A 26,173-nucleotide genomic window follows, 5' to 3' on the forward strand; every position below is an offset into this window, starting at 1 on the left:
AAATACAGAAATTCTTGAGTGTCGCGATCCTGGAGTTATTGCTTTGCTGCTTGTATTTTAATGTTTTTGTAATTGTGTTTATATTTAGCCACATTTTTCCTTGTTTTACTTTGCAACTCTGGGGTGTTCAACTTTGCCCAGCTGAACTCAGTCAGCAGTCCTATCTCCCAGCCTACTTCTAAAGTGCTCCATAGATTCTGTTGTTACCACCCATGTAGTTCAGTCTTTTTTACTTTTTCTAGTTTAAGTTTACCTCTGTTTGCTGCCCTGTCAGCTTCTTTATTTTTCTATTAAAGTTCAGTTCTTACCAGTTCCCCTGTTCACATCCACATTTCTGGGTCAACACGTTGCTACATTTCACCAGAGGGATCAGACCAATACTATGGCCTCAGTGGACATGAAGTGGCTTGACTGCTTTCCTGCTTTTGAAGAAAGGTCTTCTTCAGTATGTCAGCCTCCAGCCACACTTTACTCCAGACGCCTGCATCTGTCCAAACTTCCTGCTCCCATCCACCAGACTTACTCCACTACTGCAGCTCCAGAAACCTCCTTCTGCTGCTCTACTGCATCAGTACTCACTTGTTAATTATTACTATTAATAAACTTTATTCAGTCAAAAGACTGAGTTTGTCACTGCATCACCACTGAAGGCACTTTCTGCACGGATGCTAGATTTTACTGGGATGAGAAAAGCACGTGCTGATGTATCAAATCAGTTATTTGGTTAAAAAAAGCGATTTTTAAAAAATAACTATCAGTTTATTTTTATATTTAAAATCATTTGTGCCACCAGGAAAATTGAGTTGATGATTTAGATTTAATATTATGTCAGAAAATCCTCCTAATATAACACCAATATGATATTTTAAGAATAACTAATTACGTATTTCACCACCATTTAAGATGATGTAATAAACATATTAGCAACAAATACCATTTGAAAGACAAATGCCAGCTTCTGACCAGTTGGTGATTTTTAAATTCAACACAAAACAAAGAAGATCTTGAATCAGATACAAATGTTTCCCTCAATATTTTACTCAAGTCATTGTGTTCCAGTGCAAATACATTTCACGCAACAACAACTTTGTTCCCAGCTCAGACAATGTCAGGAAACAGGAGGTTCATCATATCTGTGTTAAGAGTTGATTCATGTAATAAGACCTTGGCATCACTTCAATGAGCACCTGCAGCTGTAATACATGTTTGCATCAGGCCCAGGGAAGGAAGGGGACATTCACATTTATAGGTGTGTCAGTCTGCCATCAGGAGACCAAATGTTAGCTCTAATTTAACAAATGAGAGTGAAACAGCACGACCAAAGATAAAGTCCATGAAGTGTGTCAGATATGTTGTAGCTCATCTTTGTCTTTTCTTTAAACCACTGGGTTAACAGTCAGTGGGTAGGACTGATTAAACAAATGAATAAATAAATAAACCAATTTTTTCTAAATTCCTTAGAATGTTTCTATCACCTGCCGCCAAATGGTGAAGATGGACAATAATGTTTTTGCTGCATCTGTGCATGCCTTCGTGTGCCTGTCTGTTAGCAAAATATCTTATAGATGGATAGACATATACTTTATTAATCCAAGAGGAACATGAAATAATGAAACCTACAGAAAGTAATCACTGGATGTACATCTACAACTGATTATAAAATCACAAAAAATGGCCATTACGCTCAGTTCTTAAAGATATTGATCTAAAATTTCGTGTGGTAGTAGCTGAGAGTCTTCCCCAACAAATCCTCTAAGCGCTAACACATCTTGCAAGATTTCACAATTTCCCAGGAGTTCAACCATATCACCCTTTACAAAGTTTGACCAAAACAGCCACAGCTCTGTCACCTTTCATCATAAGATGATCTTAGTTTGAAACTCTGGGACGAAAGGCGGCAGGTGATATGAATTCCTTCAAGGAATGTTAGGACTTTAATTTATTATATGAAATCATTCCAAGAATTCAAAATGTTCATCACAGTTTAACCAGAGATTATGTTTCAAAATATTCTCAAATTTTTTGTTTTCTCAGCTGAGATGGGGCCACAAAAATGGGACACCAATAAAACAACAGAGCAGTGGTGTTTTCCTGGATTCTCACAACAAACAAACCTGCTGCATGTCTGTATATTGTTGAGAGTAATACGTGTGCGCATACGTATTACTGATTCTCTGGTTACCCTGACAGACTGACACCATTTGTTTGGTGAAATTCAGAAACCTTGAAGAGGTAAAAAAAAAAAAAAAAAGAATATGAATATGAAGTGAAGAAGGTGCACTTTAACAAATGACTGAATATTTTGTGCAAAGATTGAAAACCCTAAAACATTCATAGAGGCCAAGTGTAAAAAAAAGAATCAAATAAATAATAAAAAACAATACAAATATAAATTAAAGGCCTAACATTCCTTGAATAAATGCACATCACTCACCACCTTTCATGTCAGAGTTTTGTACTATCTTATGATGAAAATGAACGAGTTGTACCAGCTTTGGTCAAACCTTGTAAATGACGTTATATGTCATCTTGTGCAATACTGGCAGAGCTTACACAATGTTCAGGCACTCAAAGTATATTATAGGGTTGACTCAGCTAGTCCCACAACAAATTTATCCTAAAATCTGTAAAATGCACAGATTTGCAGATATTTTACACATTGTGTTTTGTTCAGAGTATGTGTTGGGAACAGTGCTCAGCTCCTACCACACCAGTAAGTTTTACAAAAATTTGGTGTGGTAGTAGCTGAGAGTTACTCACAGCCCATATGCTGAGCCCTAACAGATCATTTGACACCTCACACTATATCATGATACTGCACAAAACTTTATTTTCAAGATTTGACCAAACTGGCTATAACTGTAGTCCTTCTTATCATAAAACGATCTTGGTCTAAAACTCTGGCACAAAAGGTGGTGGGCAATATGCATTCCTTCAAGCAATGCTAGGCCTTTAATTCTGATTTTGACACCAAATCAGAAACTCATCTTCAAGAGTTATAGCTCAGGACAACAATTAGACAGGAGAAACTTTAACAGTATGACTTTAGAAGTCCTGACAGTCCACAGCCTAACAGCAGGAAAGGTTCTGACCATGGATTGGTCCACTGTTGGGCCCAATCAGGACCAGAATCCTGGTTTATAAGATGAGTCTTTGTGAAGGCTGGTCTGTGTTCTGCAGAGTGGGACTGTTCCATCCTGACACTGTCCCTCGTCCAACTGATCCAACAAGTTTTCCCTCCTACGGGGGGAGAAGGGTGTTGGGGCCTCCATGGGGGTGGGCGGCACCGCCGGGTCTCTCCCAAACTCCACGGTGGGTGGAGTCTCTGTGCTGGAAGAATGGATGGGGGACTCACCGTTCCCCAGGCCCAGTCCATTTCCCCTGGGCTTGCCTTCGGCCCAGAAGACTTCGCTGCGAGCTCGCGGTGAAGGCCGAGGCCGAGCCAGGAAGTCCAAGGTTTTGGGGCGTTCTGGAGCACAGCGATGACGAGGTGTTGGGGGGAAGACCACGTTCGGGTCGGGGAGCCGGGGAACCTCAGATCCATCTTCTTTTAAAGCTCTGAAGACAGCTGCTGCAGGAAAACAAGAATAAAAAGGGGGGGAAAAAAACAATAGGATAACAAGAAAACTGGTTTCTTTTTATGGCCCACTGTTGAAGGCAATAATGTTTTCACCTGTTTGTGTTTGTGTGTCTATCTGTTAGCAAAATATCATTAGATATAAATCTAAAAGTGATTACCTTTTATAGTCAACTGTATTATAATACTATGAAGGTAATATAATAAAATCATTCTTTTTTTGTACTCTCACTGCCTTGCCAAGATTTTGTACGGGCAAGAAGCCAGGTTAGCTCAGTTGTAGATAAGAATGAGAGTTTTTACACATATATTGCTTCACAAATTAAAATATTTCTTAGAATTAACAGAACAGCAGAGGTCTCCAGTAAAACCATCTGGGAAGCTGCAGTATAAAGGCATGCTTAAGAGGTCAAATTATATAATTAACATCATATTAAAACAAATACGCTAAAGAAAAGCAAACTGAAATTGCCTTTCAAATATTAAAATTAGATCAGCCAGACACAAGTTAACTTATTTTCCTCTCGCCAAGTTAAAGCTTCTGGCTAATCAGCTGCAAAGTTTTAGCTCAAAACAGATGACTGCCAAAATTCAGTGATGCTGGACATATTACATTATTACCTGTTACATATTACATCAGACCAGAAGGCAATCAATAAGTTTAGACTTTTTTACTCTGAACTGTACACTTCTGAATGAAGAGTAGACCAAAATGTGATAGAAACATTTCAGAATGAGCTAAACGTATCATCTATTTCTCAAGATCTGAAGGCTGATCTCGAGGATCCTATTGTTCAGGAAGAAGTTTCAGCTGAAATAATATCAATGCTATCAGGAAAGACTCCTGGCCCTGATGAGTTCCCATCACAATTTTTAAAGAAATCTGCAAAATTGACTCCATTTTTATGTCAAGTGTTCTCATTGGACTCAGGTACACTCTCTTCCTCATTCAATCAGGCCTGTATTTCCCTTTTACTTGAAAAAGACACTATCACAGCCATCTAGGATCACTGGAGTTTGGCAGTGAGTGATAGTGGTGGAACGTACTGAAGATGTGTCCTGCGCCATGATCTTGGTTTTCTTCAAGTTGACTGTGAGACCAAAGTCATTGCAAACCACAATTAAATAGACATTACGTGACTTTCTTATATTTGTGTTAAGAAAAACTAAAAAAACTAAACAGATTTAAGAAGAAATAGTATGAATTGGTTTATCAACATTATTTATTGAACCTGCTGTCAGGACATTACCTGTGTTGTGTAAAGCTTTTTGTTCTGGTAGCGGATCCAGAACACTGGAGAGACAGTTCTTCCTGATGGCTCCATCTGATGGTGTTCGACGGAGGCTGCGATAGGAAGTCGGGGCACAGGGAACATGGGTTGGTGTTAGAGACTGGCGGGGATTACGCTTGAAGCTCTCGACATGAGTGTTGACCAGTGAGTTAATCGGGCCTTGCCCTGCCTGTAGAACAGGGGGCTGGGATGGGGGCGAGTCAGGGTGGTACACCAGCAGCTCCTCGCTGTCTGAGCGCAGCAATGAGTGGGTGGAGTTACAGTCAGACACAGAGGATAAAGACAGGAGCGTATATGAGGGCGGTAAACCTCCGCCAGGTAGTGGGGGAGCTGCAGACTTCAGCGGGCTTTCCCGTCGGAACAGTCTGCGAGTTGGGGGGCCGCCTGTTCTGTGAAAGAAGCCCTCCCAACGGGGTTTGATAGTCTCTCCAGGCCGGGCCAACGTCAGCATGTTGCAGCCCAATCCGACTGCTGCCAGCAGAGCCCCACAACCCAGCAGAACCAGCTCTGAACGACGGCCCCCACCTGGGCTCTTCCTGCACGGTGGTGCTCCAGGCCCCTGGCTGCTGAGACAGTACTCGTCTCCATCACTGTCAGTGGCAGAAGCTGCGAGGGCCTCCTTCTGGAAGGGAAGACAAAGGTAGGATGGAGCAGGACCTTCCCCCGACTCAGAGGTGAAGCAGCAGTCTTCATTTTCTAAAAAATAAAATAAAATAAAACAGTGCCATGGTTTTACTTTAGTTGGGTTGTCCTCTAAAGCTTCTACAAGTCACATTCATATCAAATAAAGACCTTGTTCTTCTACCAGTTATAGACTAAGATCATATGTTGAGACGTGATGGAGTTGCAGTCATTCTGGCCAAACCTTGAAAATAATGTTATGCACAGTCTCCTGCAATATTGTGAGATGTCCCACTCAAAGTATGTGTTGTGAATGACTCTCAGCTACCACCCACCAAAGTTTAGCTCAATATCTGTAAAACTGACTGAGCTATAATCATTTCTGTGTTGGCTCATGAGATATTTTGCTAACAGACATTCAGATTGAACAGAGTCTTGTGTGTCATCAAAGTTAATTGTTAAATTTTTACATAAATTTCACTTTTACAAATGTGGGTTGCTGTGAGGACATGACTATCTTTGCAACAGCTGCTTCACAGTCATACAGCAGCAAATGTGCACATCTGTAAGGTCCCAGTCAACAACTGGAGCAACACGAGAGCGATGTACCTCTATCAGCTTCACCACCTTTCAGCTTCAGCTGCTTTTTGTGTAATCATGGGCAGAGGCTAAACAAGAACATATCCATTGAGCTGTTCATACCCGTCTCCAAAAGACTTGGTACCCCAGGCACTGCTGGACTGTGTCTCGGGGATCTGCGGAGGTTTGGTGCGCTGCAGGACCGCTGTCTGCTGCCCTCATGGGGAGGCTTCACACTGTTAGCAAGGAGAGATTTAGCAGCCATAATATTTGATCTGACCTTCGAAACCAAAATATTCACTGAAAATGTCTTCTGTTTCAACACAAATGATCTCATTAAACTGACTAATGTATGGATTCTTATTTTTCTATGGATTCTTTCACCTGGCATCTGCACTGTGCTCCCTGTAAATAGCACATCCACGGGAGCGGCCCTTCTTCCTGGACCCCTTTCGCTCAATCTCAATGCACCCCTCCCCTGGAGTGACTGTAAAACAAAACATTGTCAAATTAAGTGGAAAGAAACTAAATTAAATGGGTCACAGGTGGAAAAAATGCAACGCCAATTACAAAAGGTTTTGAAGTCGCATAAAATGTAAAGATAAAAACAGAATGCTATGATTTGCAAATCTCAAAAACCAATAGTTTATTCACAATGGAACATGGTAAACATAAATGTTAAACTAAGGAATTTTGAATTTGATGGCAGTAACAGATCTTAAAAGATTTGTTTCGGGACAACAAAAGGCTGTAAAAGTAAGTGGTACGAGTAGAAAACAGCTGGAGGAACATTTTGTAATTATTTAGGTTAATTAGGAGCAAGTCAGTAAGAGGAGTATAAAAGTCAGTAAAAAGAACATTTTAGAGACTGAATCAGAAGTAAAGATGGGCAGAGGTTCACCAGTCTGCAAAAAACTGTATCTAAAATAATGTAAAACTTTCAGAATAATGTTCCTCAATGGAAAATTGGGAAGATTTTGAATATCCCATCATCTACAGTTTATAATATCATCAAAAACAAATCCAGAGAAATCTCTGAGCTCAAAGGACAAGACTGAAAGTCAATACTGGATGCTAGATGGGAACCATCCGGGTCTTCTAGGCCTTCAGAGAAGGTCCAATAAGTCAGCATATATAAAATGTTACATTAACTTTTTATTTTTATGGGATGAGTTGCTGCCATCAAATTTAAAACTACCTTTTATTTATTTCCACTAAAATGGTAAACATCAACATTTGATGTTTACTTTGATCCATTGTGAATAAAATATGAGTTTATGAGATATGCAAATTATTGAATGCTGCTTTTGTTTACGTTTTACAAAACATCCCAACTTTCTTGAAATTAGGAATTGTAAACTGTATTTACAAGTGTCGCAGCAAAGGGATAAGGGAGAATTTTTTGATTTTTAACTATTTATTGTAAGAAAATGTCAAGCAGAACATCCCAGGGATGAAACAGATCTGAGTGGTAGAATCTGTCTCCCCGCAGATTGTCAAAAAGTGACAGTAAGACATAACAACATCACCAGTCTTGTCATAACTGGAAGGCCTTATCACTTAGAGGGAAGCATGACCCAACATTGAACTGTGAACAGATATGACACTTCTGCTACAGCTAATGAGGACATCTCAGAGAGCTGATCAGTATCTTATCAGTGAGTCTTATGTTTTTACAACACGGGTACACATGCTGCGCTCCATGCGAGTAATTCTGAATGGAAGTGAAACTTATTGTGCTTACGTTGGATGGCTCTCAGGCGAGGCAGCATCGGCGGACTGGTTGGAGGGCTGGAACTGCTGCTGAGCAAACTCCTTCGATGATCATGAGAGGGAGACGCCTGCACTGTGATTTTGTGCTGAAAGTCTAACAATTCATTCGAAACACATTAGTTTCCATATCAGTACTGATGTTGCCTGATTAAGGAGCCATGCAAAAATAAATAGCACTTCTCCTCTAGAACAGGGTTCTGCAACTTTTACAATCCAGAGAAGCATTTCGGCCCCTTTTTCCTACTAAATAAAATCTGTCCAGAGCCACTGCTTGATGATTGAAATGTAGAATAAAAAATTAAATAATGCAACTTATTATTAGGTTGTTATAAATGCTACATTCTGATATTAAAGAACTAAAATGAACTGTTGACATTTATCAGTATTTTTACATTTTAGCACAAAATAGAAAAACAAGCTCTTATGAAGAAGTGAAAAACTTTTTGTTCCACCATGTTTGATTAAATTTAACCACTGAATTATGGAGGTCTATGCAAATCCTTATTATATTTGTGGAAAATGAATAAGTTCCACACTTTTAGACAATAAATCAAATATTTACATACCAGTAAATTAACTGAGTGAAGATAAAAGTCAGGTTAGTTTGTTGAATATTTATTTATAACTTACTGAATTTTCTCTAATATCAACTGATACCTGTAATTGTTTAAACTTTTTAATTTTTATAAAAGACAAGCTTTTACTTCTAATTCTCATTGTTCTCAGAATAAATATTCATATTTTTGCAGAACACTTACTTTCAACAACTTGTAACGAAATAATATGTTTGTGAAACAACACTTTCTGTGTTTTACAACCTGCTGTAAATGTGTTAAAAATTCGATTTTCTTGTGGATCTCAGAGAAAGACCACACTATATGGCTATATGTTTAATAATTAAAGTGGTAAAGTTGTTAACAAACTATTAGTGCAAATTGAATGTTTCTTCTTTGTCCTATGTATCATTTTGTTACAGAAATTGTACCCATATATTGCAGAAAACTGGACAAAAGAGCTGTTATATTTATCCTTTCCTATTGTGATGCCAAATAAAACATTCATTTTCATGTTATTATTGGTCAACGTTACAAAGGAACCAGAGAAGTGGACCCGGAGCCGCAGGTTGCAGTTCCTGCTCTATAACAAAAGCTGACGCCTACATACTGTATCCTACGGTAGTTCAGTATATAAGTTCAGCCCTCACTGGAACTAGCTCAAAACTCAGCTCTCACAGATTTCAGTGGGCTCACCATTAGCTTTAAGCTACAGCACAAGTTGGAGTCACTTCTAAGAAAAACTTTTTCTTCCAGCTCACGTTGCTGTTTCTGTGCAGGTGGCAAAATGCCAAAGTTGCTACTTAATTTTTTTTTGGGGGGGACATTTTGTAAAGAAACACATTTAGACATGATATGAAGTGTAGATGATCTGACTGCACAATAAAGCCATAGTGACAAAGATAATAATTTTGTGCATGCTTACCAATAATCTGCACCCCTGATAATAATATAAAATGTATTATATCATCTTCTGCCTACATTGCAGCACTATAGTTTGCTTTTCGTACCTGAAGGCAGACTGATTCTGTTTCCATCCTTGAGTTTAAGGCGGTTGCGGCGAAACTTGCCCTGCCTGCTCTCCACGCGAGGCTTCTCCTGGTAAAGCTGGTGAATGATGATGTTGAGCTCGCGTTCCAGGATGTGGATCTCCCTTTCAGCTAATTCCTGCTCGCGTCTTTTTAAAGCCTCCTCCTGGCACTTCTGCTGCAGTGCCGCTCGGCTCAGCTCCTCCTCCCACGATCGCAGCTCCTGATGGGTTCAAATAGCAAAAGTTAAGTAAAAAAAAAAAAAAAAAAGTGAGAACCTACAGCTATAGTCACAGCTCAACTAACTCAAAAGCCAGGAGGAAACTGTGGTTAAATTGCACATTTCCTCCCCCCCATCATTACCTTTTCCTTAGTCCTAAGCTGATCAAACATTTCCTGGATCTCTAGTCTCCAGTCATCCTGCAGAGAGTGGAAGGATTCTGCTGGCATTTCAAAAAAGCCTGACTCTTCAATGGCTGTAAGCTGGTCCAGAATAGTTGAGAATTGTGGCCGAGAGTGAGGGTCTGAGCTCCAACAGCCTGTGGCAAAAAATAGAAAACTCTTTCAGCGACACATTTGGGCCAAATTTACTTTAAGCTGAAATGTTCTGGCTTCCCAAAGGTACCAAAGCCAAATCACATATTCTTTTTGGTTGGCAATGCTATTCAGACCAGTTTTAGAGGCTAATGTTGCTGCATCAGATAAACACAAAAATCATGGAGTTATCTCAATTCTAAAAAGAAACATTGTGTCTTGTGTGAAAATGCTGAGTGCTAAATGTCTTTGCTGAAAAAGCAGTAAAACAGTAGCTAAAATGTAAAAACGAAGCAAGTCTGTTGAAGTAGATATCAAAGAGCAAAATGTTTTTTAAGAGTTCTTCATTCGTTACAATGAGTAAAACAGTAAATAAAGTTAAATTTTCAAAAAGTATAAATGTTACAGAACCAAAGTCTTAGCTGTAATGTCTTGAACAAGCTGAACATTTTGAAAGATGAACGTTAAAATAGCTGAATGTTGGCTGAAGTAGTACACATACAAATGTACATAAAATATTAACAGGACTGTACAAAATGATGAGTTATACTTTTAAAAAGCTTCCAACTTGAGCGTGTTGCTTAAATCTCTCAGCAGAACATAATTTTGTTTTCTTACTTTCCATAAGACGTGCAAAAGGCTCAGGACAAGTAGAGGGAATGGGCAGAGCCAGTTTGTTCATTGCTACTCCATAAGCAACTGCAAGACCATCAATACTTCGAAAGGGAACTTCTCCGGTCAGCAGCTCCCACAACAGCACACCATAACTGTAAATAAGAAGAGAAAAGTAAACAGGCAGAAAGTATAAATGAATATGTTAGGATTTGAGATTATGCTCCTATAATATCTTCAACAGAGGAAAGGCTTTTCACATGTCTGGAACTCTGGTTATGATGAATAACCGTAAGTAGGAACATGCAGACGATGATCAGGCTTAAAGAGACTGAATGCTTGTCAAACCCATTTTACTTCAGCAAATGTTTTGCAACCAACTCGTGTATATACCAAAAGTGAGAAAAAAAAGTCACAATTAGAAATTGTGCAGCTGTAGACAGATAGAAACCATAAACTGATGAGCTGACAAATGAATCAAACTCATCAGGGATGAATGGGGAGACTGTAAGGTAGATTACTTTGCAGTCGAATGAAATATTACACAGATTTTATCAAAAGTGAATAACCTTCCAACAAAGCTTGATCAAATAGACCTCTGCCAAACATGACAAAACAACCCATTATGTAAGATTATTTGGCTAAGATTCATTTTATGCTAAAGTGGAAGCATTTTTTACAACCCCAGCTCAATTCACATGGTTGGTCACAGAAAACCGTCTAGGAAGGCCTCTGAAAAATGTTTTTCTAGCAGTGTGTGTGTACATACAGAGCCTTGGAAAAAGTATTCACTCTCCTTGAATGTTTCCATGTTTTTTGTCACGTTACAACCACAAACTTTTTACTGGGATTTGATGTGACAGACCAACACAAAGTGGCACAAAATTGTAAAGTGGAAGGGAAATTAAACGTGGCTTCCAAACATGTTTACAAATACAAAATCTGAAAAGTGCATTTGTATTCAGCCCCCCTGAGTCAAAACTTTGTAGAACCACCTTTTGGTGCAGTTACACCTGCAAGTGTTTTGGGGTTTGTCTCTACCAGCTTTGCACATCTAGGGACTAGAACATCTGGGCATGTTTTTGGTAGTGTCTGTCCATCTGTCTGTTACAATGACACCATCAAGGGGGGGGGCAGCGGTGGCACTTGCCCTCTCTATAAATTAGCTGCCCCCTCAAATGTTATCTGGTCTGGTCTATGCACATGACATAATCAGAAATATTACCTGTAAAATAAGAAACTGAGCTACATCCACTGGAATTTTCTTAACTCTCATACTAACAAAGTTTTAAAATTGCGGTTTTACAATAACAGCATCATAGAATTTCTGAAATTCTTTCATGGCTTTTGGTTTTGGTGTGCCACCTCAGGTTGTCTACCCAAATAAAAAATATTCTGGAGATGACACTTTAAATAATCTCTAACATTCTTTAAGTAATCTCTAAAATTACCTTAAAAAAATTAACAGATTTTGATAAAATGTTAATGAAGTGTTAAGGCTATCACACACAAAGCAACAACAAAAACTCAAGTGAGTAAATTTTGTCAACTTTGTATCAAATTAATTTTTTCTCTTAAGTTAAAACTCCAGAGGTCTTAGCCTCCATGTTGTGGGAAGCAATGAAGACTTTTATAAGGGGGTAGATTATTTCTTAGAGCCCCCATCAGAGAAAAATGAGGAGAAACTAGCCAGGTTATCTGATGGCATTGTGGTTTTTAGATTCTTTATACACAACTACAAAACAGCCAGCAACATATAAAGAACAAATGTCTTTACAAGCTGAATATGATCTTATCACATCACGGCACACCACAGAACTTTTACTCAATTAAAGTATGAACAAGGGGATAAGACCAGTAAATTGCTGGCTAAGACCTCGAGTTGAAACTGGTGCAGGAGTAACATCAGACCTGTTGGAAATGAATAAAGCTTCTGTGGAATTTTATCAGCCGCTGTACTCATCTGATTTCTCTCAAGTTTCTGCAGACCTGATCTCCTTCCTCAGTGGCATTAACGCGCCTGCTCTGGATCAAAATCTGGCCAAGGAACTGGACCGTCTTATCAAAGCAGGAGAGCTCAAGACTGCAGACAAATCAGTACCAAGCGGTAAAAGAAGCCAAAAGCTCTGGGTAGAATGGCATTAGCTAACCTCTTGTACTACTATCGGGGAACTAATATAAGCAATCTAAATTATTGGATTCATAATGAGGAGTTTGAATTCCCCCTATCATGGGTGGTTATGGAAGGGAGTTCTGTTCATCCGGTAGTATTGAAAGCCTTACTACACTCACATCTTCACTCTTATACTTCTAGTTACACTAAGAAAGTGATAGTGGCCACCTGGTTTAAAATCAGGGTTCAATTTAGACACCATTATGACATCAGGGAATCATATTTTATCATATAAGTCTGAGCAAACAATATTGTGTCCAGTGTGTGCTTAAGTCTCAAACATCGTCGCTCTTACTCTTTTGTGTGCTGTGCTTCAGCCTGTTTGTTGGCTCAGATGGGCCCCATTATGGCAGGCCAATTTAAATCTTACTCACTTATCTCTAATTATCACTTTATTGATCAAAAATAGCACAACAAAATAAACAAGGATGAGCATAAATATGAACAATAATAATATTGGAAGTTTGGTTAACTCAGATGTTAGTCTTAGATTGGTTTATGCTAGTCACTCTTAGGGTTTTAAAGCTAATTTAAGGCCCCTAATTTCACATAAACAATACTTGAAGGAAAACTTTACTTTAGGTTAAAGGGGATGTATTTATAAATGTACATATCAACAAATCACCAAATGACTTATGGTGAAATAATTTTATTAATTTTGTGGTAAAGGTCTGATTGTTTGATGGATCATGAAAATTGTGTGCCAATATATGAAGTAATTACTCCATTTAAACTATTAAAATGAGAGAATTTTACATTTTAATTTGTCCACAGGGACATGTTAAACTAAGATTTGTCCTGTAATCAGCATCACAGGTATCTTCAGTCCTGTAAGCAGTCAGTCTGACTATTTAAATTGTGATCGTAGTCACAGGGCTGTTTGGTATCATGGTGTGTACCACACTGAACATGAAGCACAGAAAGCTAAAGACTGAGTTGTCTCAGGAGCTTAGAAAGACAATTTTGTCAGTTTCAAGTTATTTCAGGTAACTTTGTGAGATTTTCTTTCTTTAATGAACAAGAACAAATGAATTTGTCCACGTTTGTGCACAGGCATACATCAGTCTCACTGCACGCCCAACTATGGGACACAAATTAACTGCAAATTATGATTCTATGCATGTTTCCTAAAATAAAAAAAGCATTTGTCTCAGATAATGTAGAGTCAAGTTCAAATCTTTTAAATAAAGGACATGCAAGATAATCTGTTAAGACTCCTTTATTAGCATAAAGTGCATATTTATAGCTACATGTACCCTAGTTTTGTATCTATTTAATGCTTTTGAACCCAGTTCTCAGGATGAGTTATCACTACAGAAATTGCTAATCTTTTTTTCTGCTTGCTGGTTCCACTTTTTTTCTTTCTGTCTTTGTTTTCTATACATACATCTGTCCACATTCATGTCACGCGGTCACATGATTGTGCAAGGTTGCATGTTGCTGCGGCGCCGCATTTTGAAAGACCAATAATCATGTAAACTATGCGTGCTCCAGCAGTAGTAAATGCCTAAATGGTATGCCATTTGCTCCTGTGACAACAGCCGTTGAACTAAAGATATAAATGATTAACAGACCCATAGTTTCTACCCGAGGAGGAGGAAACTGTGGGCAAATGTCTGCAGGATTTTGACCCTGTTTCTAAAAATGCACTCGGTTCCATCCTAGGACAATGTGAACAATGTTTCTGTCTGCTCTCACCCCTTCATCTCAAGTAAATATTTGTTGTAGTTTACTGTTATGAAAAAAATATAGTAGCCCATATAAGTTTAAGAACTGTTGAACAGGGTGATAACTGACCAGAAAAATATTGTGTCCTAAGTTCAAACATAGATATGTTCATAAACCTACTAGCACTGAACACAGGGCTGGATTGACATTTTATTGTTGAGAGCATGTCAGATAATCTATTTTATTGGCCCTACTCTGGAGATAATAAAATCAATAAGACTGAGTTTTGTCAGGCTGCAGCTCAACCCTGATTTAAAAGCAGTTCTTACAGTTTTATAATAACAGGTAGTCAGTTGGGGTGGGGTTGAGGGCTGCAATCTGTAGACAGATCTATTTCATTCGTACTTTGTTTCCCACAGAAGCTCCCATCCCTGCCCACCTCCAGACATCGCTACCCTTGGAAAATGTGGATGAGCGGATAACTTCCGGAGCCATCCAGGCGTACGTCCCAGCTGCGCTCATCTTGGTGGTGCGGTGCCACTCCCGAGCCAGGCCAAAGTCTGTTATCTTCAGAGTCTTGTTGCTGAGGTCTTCCATCTCAACCTTCTCAAGGATTAGGACTGGAGCAATGAGCGATGGTAAAAAATGGAGGGATTTTTAGTCGGAGAATGGGAGGGAGGATGAAGGGTTTCAGAGGGACGGGGTTCGTGCAGATTGGTGGGAAGTTGGTGATTTAGGTGAAAGGTTTCAGGCAATCATTGTCAGGATTTGAAATGTTGGGAGAGGCAGCAATTCCATAATTAAACACAATGCATGATGAAACACACACACAAAAAAAAGCCAAACAAGGGGTGACAAAAACAGGGCGTGGTTGATGGGAGTCCATGGTGAAAGGATTCAAAGGATAAAAGCAGAGAAGAGAAAAAGAAAGAAGAAAGAGAGAAACCAGGAAACTGTGAGCTACAACAACAAAGCAAGGCAGAGATGAAAAACCTCCTTGATCAGTGCTAATCTATTCACTTTGTGTTTTTACAGTAAACACTAATAATATAGTTTGATATATCTTCCTTCAACAGAGCCATTTGCACAAATAGGCCTTAAAAACAACTAACATGTTCAGGCAAAGCACGTAACCACATGGTCTCTTGTCTCAGCTTCACACCACCAGGCCATCTGCCTTAAAATGCAGTGGGAGTGTTCGCCAAGCTGTGGTGCACATCAAGCACCTCTTCATCTGCAGTTTATGTGGCTCTAATGCTGCTTAAGCAATTCCCCCACAAATAAAGGCCTAGCAGTCCTTGAAGGAATGAACATTCTACTTTTCATGCCAGAGTTTTAAACTAAGATCATCTTATGCTGAGAAATGGAGCTGTAGCCACTTTGGTCATATACCTCATAAATGACCTTATCTTCAATCTCATGTGATATGGTGAGATTTCACAAGATGTGTTAGTGTTTAAAGTGTACGATGGAGATGACTCTCAGCTACTCCCCACACAAATTTCAGCTGAATATCTATAAAACTGACTTGAGTTACAGCCATTTTTGTGTTAGCTAATGTCAGATAGCTGAGAGCTGAACTGAGTTGACAAAAAATGTTAATCAGTTGTAGATGTACAGGCAATGGGAACTTCCTAAGTGTTTTGTTCAAGAAGTATACAGAGCTGACTTTACCAGTTCATGCTAAAATTTTAAGGAAAGACGTTGCACAATGTGCTGGTCATAACGCTCAGCTACTATCAAATAAAATTTAGAGGCATCCTCCTGGGCCTTCTCAGAGGCTGAAGGCAACAGCAAAGCATCAACCCTCTTGGAGGTGTGGTGTCAGTGTGTTGGGACGTAGGGTCTATCTGTGGTTGAGACCTGGCTGATGGTGGTGTGGAGGAGCAGAGACTGCATGGAGCACAGAAGGCTCTGTTAGACCAGGTGATGAGGAGGCAAGCTCTGGTGGAGCATGGGCAGCAGAAGAGTCTGTTTTATGTGGACAACAGCGGTGATGGCAAGGGCGAGGTGATTTAAAGTAGCTGGACTCTGGAGAGTGTCTGGTGGGGCAAATCTGAAGCTGGAGATGTTTGATTAAAATGTGAATTGTTTATAGCTTATTATGATAGGTATAAAGGAACTTATATCCTGTGATGGACTTGCAATTCTCCAGTGACCCTGCATGGAAAAGTGTGTAAAAAGAAATTGGATGAAATGGATGGATGAAGAAAAATAAATAACTTATATTTGCAAAACCCTTTTTAATTTACAGTATTTTGCCCCACACCTGCCTAAAAACATCGTACAGACGTGTATACTGTATATAAAAAGGGGCATGTATCCATCCATCTATCCATCTTCTACAGCTTATCCATGGTCAGGTTACAAAGGCAATATATCCAAGTGGGAAATCAGGGGTGATTCTTGGATCTGATCTTTAGAGGCACTCTGCCTCAAATCAGCAGCTGACAGTTACTCTCAACCAAGACTGTCCTTATTCTTATTTTTCTCTTTGGGTCATAGAATAATAATAAAAAAATGTTTAGAGAGAAAATAAAACTAGCCATTTATAATTCAACTAAGCAATTATGTGTTTGTCATTTTCTCATCTGCTTCTTCCAGGTCTTGCTTAAAAGAAACAGATGTTAAGTGTCACTTAGACATGTTGAGTTTGCCTCAAAAGATGTGGGCAAAAAAAAGCTCCTGGTGAAAAAAAACGGGGTCAGAAGTTTCCATCCACTCATAATGGGCATGGATGGAGGGACCACGATGGCATAAAGAAATGCACAATGCTTCACTAAACAAAATACAGAAGGACAGGTATTATAAAGGGAAGAGCTGATAACAGAATGGCAAACACCTGGAGAGACACAGTGGGAGTGAAACTGAGGAAACTGAAAACTAAACACGGAGGAAATTAGCAGACACAGGGCACACAGGTAGGTCAAAGTGAGAACAAAAGATTTTTAATAAGTAACAAAAACTGAGATCCTGACAGTACTATGGCTCTTTAACTTGCTAAGGAATACAAAATGCTTATAGGTTTTTTTGGTCATGAGTCATACCTAATGACCATAGGTAAGAGCTTTAAAGTAGATGGACCAGAAAAATCAAGAGCCTTGCCTTTCGGCTCAATTTTTTATTCACCATAACAGACCTCACCAAGGTCCTCATTACTGCGGACAAAGCCCTGATCTGTTGATCCATCTCTCGCTCCATCCTACCATCAGATATAAACCATTCTTGAAATTCTCCACTTGAGGCAGAGGCTCATCCCCGACCTGAAGATATCATTCCACCTCTTTCTGGTTGACAACCCTGACCTTCAACTTAGCCCTGACTCTCATCCCAGCTGCTTCACACTCGGTGCACACTGAAGGCCATGGCCTTAAGACGCCAACAGAACCACATCATCTGCAAAAAGCAGAGACAAGACCCTGAGGTTCCAAAACTAGACACTCTCTATGACTGCACCTTGATATCCTGTCCTGGTATAGGAGAAGTGAAGAAGTCACGGTCATGCTGGGAGCTAACATTAGCTTCTGGGTCCAGTATTCGCAATGTGACCGCTACTCTCTCCTGAGCAGAGGCCAGGATCCTGCATGTAGGTGATGCTGAACGGCTGGAATCAACGGTCATCAAAACAAAGGCTGGCTTCCTGAAATAAGATGTTGTTCTCTTCCTCCTCCATCAACTGGAAAAACCTCCATCTCTGTGATTGCCATAGTGTTGTAACAACACAAATCAAACTGATTTCTACACCATCTTCCTGGAGACTGGCAGTGTGGTTTCTCCTGGACTATAAAATGTCTTTGCGGAAAAAGACGACTCTCTGCTATGTCATAGGGAGCACATTTCCTCATTTCCGTCTGAGTATAAATCCAGCTCAACACAACAAAGAGTGTGAATGTGTCAATTAGAAACACAAAGCAAAAGTGCTTCGCAACATGTAATGTACTACCTTTTCTTTACAATCGTGTATTTAGTAAAATAATTTAAAGCTGACAAGCCTATAAAAATAAACGCTGACTCTGACATGCTGTTTTCTCCGTCCTGTACTGTGAAGAGAGTCTAGCATGACATCTAGTCAGATTGACTTTAGTGCTTTAATTTAGTGCTTTTAGCGCGCACATGATCAGCCTACAGGAAGTGAAGGTCCTGAGATGATTACTGCTGAGACAGCCAATGGAAGCCAAGAGTCTCGCTTTATGCACTCACATCTTCCAGTAAGGAGACAGGCAGAGCATGGAGCAAATCCTCAGTAATAGGCTTGGGATTTAAGAGCTCCAGTTGGGCACAATGAAAGATTACAACAGCTCCACAAACAAACATGCAAACTCTTTCCCCTCCTGCTCTTGATTCTGAACTACATGCTAAATAACAAGTGCTAATAAAAGAATTTGAAAAGCACAAAGTGAGCATGGTGTCAGTGTTTTTAACCATGACATGACTCAGTGCCACCTGTCGGTCAGTGGCGGCTGAGTTGGTAGGAGGCTGCAGATTGTTATCAGAGAAAAAGTCAGCACCTGTGTAGATCATGTTATTACTAAAGAATATATATATATATATATAACTTACAGATCTGTGGTCAGAATTGGTTGTGGTTTGTGTCTGTATTTAAACTCAAATCTATAATCACAAAAATAGAGAAATCTATTCAAACAAGATTCTGTTGGGTTAAAAACACATTTTTTTCTTTATTTTTGTCTAACATTTTACAAACATGATTTCAGTATGAAGCAAACTGGAAGACTCTTACTGTTGCTGGACTTAAGGTCTCTGTGAATGATGGGAACGATGGCCTGGCTGTGGAGGTAGAGCATGCCTCGGGCGATCTGCACAGCCCAGTCCACCAGTGTACACGGGGGGATGCGTTTCCCAGCAAGGGCCCGGTTCAGAGGGCCTCCCCGAGCGTACTCCATGATCAGGCACAGGTGGGGCTCCTGGAGGCACACCCCCAGCAGGGCCATGATGTTGGGATGGTTGAGCATGGCGAAGAGCTTGGCCTCCTGTCGCACGCTCTCCAAAGTCTGCGCCACGTCCTCGTCGGGATCCCCCCGTGCTGCCTTCACTGCCACCTCTGTGCCCCGCCACACTGCACGGTAGACTTTTCCAAACCCTCCAATCCCAATGATCTCCTCTAGTGTGAGCTCTAAAAAATCGATCTCCAGGACTGAGGAGACAAGAAGACAGTTTATTTCAATTACATATGAACCTTGAAATAAAATGTTAGGCCTGAACACATCTAAACACTTTGTGAATCAGCCTGGAGCTGGCATCTGCTCCTCAGCACCAGGACATTTTAAACCCTGACCTTCTCTACTACCCCGAATACAAAACGTATTCTCCCTGGTCAACTTTTCTGAAATGTGGCTTGCATGTTTAGAAGAAAGAAATTAAAAGATCTAAAATATATACATAACCAGGTTCAGTTGAAACTTTTTGCTTTTGCCACGACCAAAAAAAAAAAAAGAAACACATCAAAGAAAAGATTTGTTTTATGGTATTTTCTTTGTTTGTGTACTAAACTATAATCAATCAATAATATTCATAAGTAGTTTATGCTATTCACAGATAATTGATAAATGCGCTGAACATTCATTCATAATACATGAGGCTGACTCACTGCAGATCTAGTAGGCGCTTAAAAGTGACAACTGGAAGTAATTTTATTTAACTCTACCCAGAATTGCTTTCCTAATTGGTCAGATATATACATCACCTGTAACCTAAATCAACAATTTTTATTTAAAGGTTGTTTATTATATAATAAACAAATATATATGTAGAACACCCGTAAATCCACTGGAGGTAAAGCTCCTAGGAAGCAGTTCACCACCGAAGCTGCCAGCAGGAATACGCCGGCCACTGGTGGAGTGAAGAAGCCTCACCTCTACAGGCCCGGTACCGTGACTCTCAAGGAGATCCACTACTACCAGAAGTCCATTTAGCTGCTCATCTGGAAGTTGCCCTCCCAGCGCCTGGTCTGGAAGATCACCCAGGTCTTCAAGACCGACCTGTGTTTCCAGAGCTCAGCCATCATGGCTCTGCAGGAGGCCAGCGAGGCTCACCTGGTGGAGCTCTTCGAGGACACCAGGAATGAGGACACATTGGGACAGACCGCTACAAGACCCTTCCTGCCTACAGTAATCATCATCTATAACAACTCTTTAACAAAACCAGGATTATGAGCTACAACAACATTTAATTTCCCTTTGGGACAAATAAAGTATTTTTGAATTGAATTGAATTATGTCCTTCATGTTTAAATTATGTCAATTATGAGCGGACATTTCAATGAAACAATTGTTTTTTCATTCTGTTTGGCATCTCGTGTCTTACCTTTGCAACCAGAAAGGTACCTTTGCTGAAGAGAAATATTTGCCTCAGAATAAAACTTTTGTCGAGATATATTCTGCCTGGAGAGACGCACATCATTTGAATTTCCCCCACACTCAATGAGTTCCCGGATCGGACATGTTCCAGCTTATTTCAGGTGTCCCAACTACACCTGCTCTACAAATGAGACTGTTGTGAAGCTCTGTGTTTGGAGTTGATGCTGCTGGTATTGTGGATTCCTCTCAGCCTGCTCAGCAGACTGACCTTGATGAATATTTCAGGTGTGTGAAACTAGGCCAGCTATCTCAGTAAGAACCTGAAACAGCTCAGGTGCTGTGGACCTCCAGTCAGTCTGAGTTCAAACGGGTCTGAAACCTTATGGGTTGCTTTATGAACTGGGTACAAAATGGAAAAATAGGCAGTGGACTAAATCTAGAGCCAGTTAGAGAATCATTTTGCACAAGGTGTTGCAGTGCACTATAGCTGCTTAATGGATCAGTCTGGGGCCTTGGCTCCATATAAGCACAATTTACTATTGTTTAATGTAGTTTTACTGCAATTCTCTTCTGGACACATTATGTCCCATGAGAGCAATTGGTGCGCATCACATCCTGCAGAAGGACCATTTAGCTCTTAAGAGAGGAGCCCCTAAAGTGAGCGAGCTGCTGCTGCCTGAGGAAATGGTCCTGAAGCTGAGGATGCTCGGCCGGCCTGTTTCTAGGCCAACCGGAGTGCAGTGCGCGTGCTGCTATGACACAGCACTAACCCTGAGCAGCAAACAGGGGAGGATCCATCCCCGTGCTGAGGGGCAGCCTCAAGGAGCACAGTGCAGATACTCACGGTGCAGAGGGGGGACGGGGTGCTCCCGGCTCTCCCGCAGACCGATCTGCTCCTTCACGCCTCTCCGTTTGCTGACATAGTTGGATGGAAAAATCCCGACCCGGTCCGCGATCATACCGGTCCACCAGCCCTCGTCTCCCGACACCAGGGAGTCCTGGGACAGGACCTCCACCAGGTCCCCCTTACGGAGGCTGAGCTCGTCGTCCGCCGTCGCCTCATAGTCGAACACGGCGGTCCAGACGGCGCGCGCGGCCGGCTCCGAATCCTGCGCGGAGCAGACCGGTTCGGGCCAGCGGAACACATCTGCCTCGGCCTCCCTCCACGGTGACGCCGCCTTGGGACTCAAGCTGTTGTCCACAGCGGGCTTGAAGACATCCATGGACGCGATCCATGGGGCAAAGTGGATGATCCACTTGAGGCTGAACCAGCGTCCTGCGTCCGCGCGCACAAAGCTACAAACCAGCAACACCACGCTGCCGCATCCTCCGCCTTCCTGCCCCTCTGGAGACCATCAACCTCCCAGCAGCAGCAGCAGCAGCAGCCCTGATGCTTTTGGGGGCTCCACCCTGCACCCAATCAGCGCCGGAACCCCTCGGACGCAGAGCTCTCCCCTCCCTGAACCAACCCCGGGCAGAGTGCGAACATCCCCCGCCTTCCTATTGGTCCACAGACACGTCAGTAACCGTTCAGCTCCCGCCCCTCTCGTAGCTCCGTCTCACTAAATAAAACCCAAACACGCGTAGGTTTTTCTTTTATTCAAACATATTTTATTTACTTGTTACACCCCTCAAAAAAACTAAACAAACAAACAAAAAAAAAACCTAATTAAAACATTCAACTTAAGCTTAAAATCCATGCACAATTTCCTGAAACATAACAGAATTCATTGCAAGGGAAAAAAAGGTCAACATAACAAGCAACAAAATGAACAGTCTTCTTTTAAGTTCTCACAAACACAAAGTCAAGGATTCAGAGCGACTGGCTTTAGTTTGAACGGACATTTCAACTCCTCTGCAGCAGTAATAAATGCAATCTTTTAGTAGAACAGCAGAGTTTCAGTTATACTTCATTTGGTTTTTCTTCCCGAAGGGAAAAAAAATGAGATTGAACGACATCAGGACCCCAAACTCACTTCAGTCCACTTCCTGACATGTTTCAAACTAATATACACTATTTAAGCTCGGCAATATATTTGACTTTCTGCAATGAAATAGAAAAAAAGATGGAAAAAAGTCAAATAAATGTATGTAAATGTTTTAAAAATGATTTTTTTTAATCCTATAATGACAAAAAGATAAATTATAGTTCTCTAAGCCAGTGGTTCCCAAAAAGTGTCAGCTTTCAAACCCACAAAATAAAAAGGGAGAGATGTGTGACCCCAACCATTGCTGGTTCAGGTAGATAAACACTGCCAATAAGCTATTTAGCAAGAACTCTTACATTATTTTATCCATTTCTGACCACTGGTTTTATTTCATTTCAACTAAATCGGCTGTCAACAATGGTTTTCTTACTTTAATTTGTTTTCTGTAGCACAACAGTCTTCAGTTCAAATTCAGTGAGGTCCACGTAAAGAAAGTTTTCTCCAGCAAAGATCCAGAATATGTATATTTAAATATATTTACAGAAAAACCTGTGCAAGTAAATGCATTCATATTTTTTTTAAATAATGGTGAATTTTTTTGATCAGTTTGGGTTCAAATAAGAGCAGATCTGGATCATGGTCTGCCACTTGGGGACCCCCACACTTAGTGTTTCATGACCCACATTGAGGTCCTGACCCCTACGTTGGGAACCACTGCCCTAAGCTACAGTTATGACTGCATGAAGTCCAGAATCTGAGCCATCACTTCATTTCTTTTTAAATAAATATTGTACGCAAAGACAAAACTAAGTTGTTATAATAACATACTGAGAGTCAGTTATTAACTAAACCGTTTCTGAAATGATTGGATATTAAGACTGATGTTTAGCCAACTTTGTGGAAACTGGAGTCCAACTTTTAATACGGCCAGAAAAAAAACTGAGACAGTATGTCAGAAATAAACCAAAACCTTTTTCATGTAAGTCAAAACAAATGATCAAAAAGCAAAACCTATGAGTTAAAAAAACCAAATGTTTGAAAAGGCCCCTGCCCTTTTTTTCCCCCAATCATGGCAAACTTCTCCTCACTTCTTTGCTCTCACTGAAATCCTCACAGTAGAAAAGCTTTAGAGCTTGAATTATTCAAACCAAATAAACACTTTGATAATCTGGTGAAGATTTAAGAGATTAAAAACTATTGAACTTAAAGAAACTTTAGGACAGACTGTAAGAAAATGAAGCTGAAGAAGCTTTAATTATCAGCCGACCCGAATAAATAACACGTTTGTGTCTACAGATGCTTCAGCTATGATTTTGTTGATTTACTGGATAAAAAATAAAACTAACACTGGATTTTTGAATATTCTGAAGTTTGCAAAAAGGTAAACAGTGCAGCCCATCTTCACTTGGCTTCTTCAACATCAGGCAGAAAAAGAAAATTCTGTTTTTTTTTGTTTTTGTTTTAAAGTTTGGGACGACTTATGTATATTGTGCTTTTTCATAGCATTTTTTTTTAAACAGCAGCATTTATATCACATTATTATTATTATTATTAATATTATTATTAAAACTCTGTCACCATGTCTTCAAGGCTTTGCTTTGTTGGTAAAACTTGTCAAAATACTAAAAATTCATTGTGGAGAGAACTCAAGAGCACAAAGTTTCCGGTGACAGTACACACTGAGTATACAAATATTCAAGTGTTTTTCTTTATGAACCACAAAGCTGCTTTAAAAAAAAAAAAATTATTATTATTATTATTATTATTATTATTATTATTATTATTATTATTATTATTATTATTATTATTATTATTATTATTCTGTAGAAAGACAAGGAAACAGGTTGATCTCAAACATCAGCTTTGGAACTTTTCTTTTCTTTTTTTTTTTTTTTTTTTTTTATTCTGACATCTCATCGCAGGCCAAGAAAACATACTCATCCAAGAAAATGTGCCCAAAAACCAAATTTAAGAATAAATATATATATATATATATAGAGAGAGAGGGAACCTTTTCCATGATACTTTCCTCAGTGTCCAAAAACAACAAGTCTGTCTGAGATGAAAGAGAAAAATAAGAACAGTTTTTTTCTATAATAAGTTTTTAAGACAACATGAAGAAAACGCCCGAGTCGTGCCCTTTCAAAGGCCCGACACGACCCCACCCGTTTGCACAGGAGATGCACTGCCTGGCTAGCTCTGAGCATGGCAACATGCACGCCACCTTTCAGCTCCAGCACGGCCCCGGCGGAGAAAACCAAGAATACAAACCAAGTAAATAAAGGAGGTGGCCACCAAAAGCAGAGCGTTGCACTCCGTCACGTCTGTGGCTGCTCGCCCAACTCTAAATGTTTCTGGTGCACGACTTAAACAAGAAGAGAGGAAAACAAAGTGATGCACAAAAAGAATAATAACAACACACTTTCACTGGCTCAGAAGAATCATCTGCAGAAAACTGGATATAAAACGTGACATTTGTGTTTTCATGCTGCCCCCCCCTGCCCCCCCTGTGAGCGGCCCAGGACAATGATGCTAGGTCACCAGAACTTCTGTACATGATGTGGAGTTTATGTTCCCCACTACTCCTGCACAACAGTGAACCCACGGCTCCTCTCTGAATGTGTCTTTGTGTTTATCTGCGAGACGAATAGTGAGGGATGGGGGGGGACAGAGTAAGGTGAGCAGGCCGGGGTCCCAGGGGGGGATGAGGGGCCAAGAACGGTGCATCTGCTCACCCCAAAGGATGAACACTGAGAGGACCAGGAGGACCAGGAGGACCAGGAGGAGAAAAAGGAGGCACAACCACTGGGACTGGAGATTGGCAGCCCCCTTGTGGAGATCCAGTGTCACTGCCACTTAAAATCTTTTTCTTTTCTTTCTCTCTCTCTCTAAATGTTTACATTTTGAAGCAAATGTTGCATCTCAACTCTCTGTTAATCTCCTAGGTGACTAATCTGACTGACCACACACTAACACCTCCTTTCTGAGAAAGTTGGGATGTCATGTAAAATGTGAAAAAAACAGAACAGAATGATTTGTAAATCTCATAAACCCATAGTTTATCAGCAGCAAAACATAATAATCATATTAAATGTTTAAACTAACAAATTATGCCACTTTTAGGGACCGAAAAGATCATTTTGAATTTGACGTCAGCAACACATCTCTTTAAAGCTGTTCCAGGTCCATGTTTCCTCTGTGAAGCCTCTCCTCTTCTAACATCAGTCTGTAAACATCTAGGAGCTGAGGAGAGCAGCTGCTGGAGGTTTTAGAGGGAATGTTGTCCCATTCTGCTCTGATGGAGGATTCTAGCTGCTCAACAATCCTGAGTCTTTGCTGGTGAGAGGTCTGGACTGCAGGCAGGTCAGTTCAGCTCCTGGACTCTTCTACTATGAAGCCATGCTGCTGGAATGATGCAGTCTGAGGTTTAACATTGTCTTGCTGAAATAAGCAAGGCCTTCCCTAAAAACAACATCTGGATGGAAGCAGATGTTCTAAAACATGTATATACTTTTCT

General features: G+C 40.3%; 1 protein-coding gene across 2 annotated transcripts; it reads right to left on the reverse strand.

Annotated features, from left to right (window-relative positions):
- Nucleotides 1-932: 932 nt before the first annotated feature.
- Nucleotides 933-25,912, reverse strand: map3k9 (mitogen-activated protein kinase kinase kinase 9). 2 transcript variants are annotated; one of them, XM_017419011.3, is made up of 11 exons: nucleotides 21,573-25,912; nucleotides 19,153-19,566; nucleotides 14,851-15,031; nucleotides 10,577-10,725; nucleotides 9,788-9,963; nucleotides 9,407-9,647; nucleotides 7,814-7,936; nucleotides 6,454-6,556; nucleotides 6,193-6,305; nucleotides 4,828-5,565; nucleotides 933-3,568 (listed from the first exon to the last, which is right to left on the reverse strand). In XM_017419011.3, the coding sequence occupies exons 1-11, from the start codon at nucleotides 21,949-21,951 to the stop codon at nucleotides 3,120-3,122; spliced, it is 3,066 nt and encodes a 1,021-aa protein (XP_017274500.1). In that variant the 5' UTR covers nucleotides 21,952-25,912; the 3' UTR covers nucleotides 933-3,119. The 2 variants fall into 2 exon arrangements, with proteins under 2 accessions (XP_017274500.1, XP_017274492.1); XM_017419003.3 differs by having other exon boundaries at nucleotides 933-3,571.
- Between the last annotated feature and the right edge of the window lie 261 nt (nucleotides 25,913-26,173).

The sequence above is a fragment of the Kryptolebias marmoratus genome, linkage group LG10, assembly GCF_001649575.2.
Source record: "Kryptolebias marmoratus isolate JLee-2015 linkage group LG10, ASM164957v2, whole genome shotgun sequence".
Taxonomy (NCBI): domain Eukaryota; kingdom Metazoa; phylum Chordata; class Actinopteri; order Cyprinodontiformes; family Rivulidae; genus Kryptolebias; species Kryptolebias marmoratus.

Coding starts and splice junctions, on each gene's coding strand:
- map3k9 (XM_017419003.3), bottom strand. CDS start 21,951: ATGGATGTCTTCAAGCCCGCTGTGGACAACAGCTTGAGTCCCAAGGCG. Junction 10,726..14,850: donor AAGGGTAGCGATGTCTGGAG/GTGGGCAGGGAT, acceptor TCTTATTTACAG/TTATGGTGTGCTGTTGTGGG. Junction 6,557..7,813: donor TCGCCTGAGAGCCATCCAAC/GTAAGCACAATA, acceptor TTTGTTTTACAG/TCACTCCAGGGGAGGGGTGC.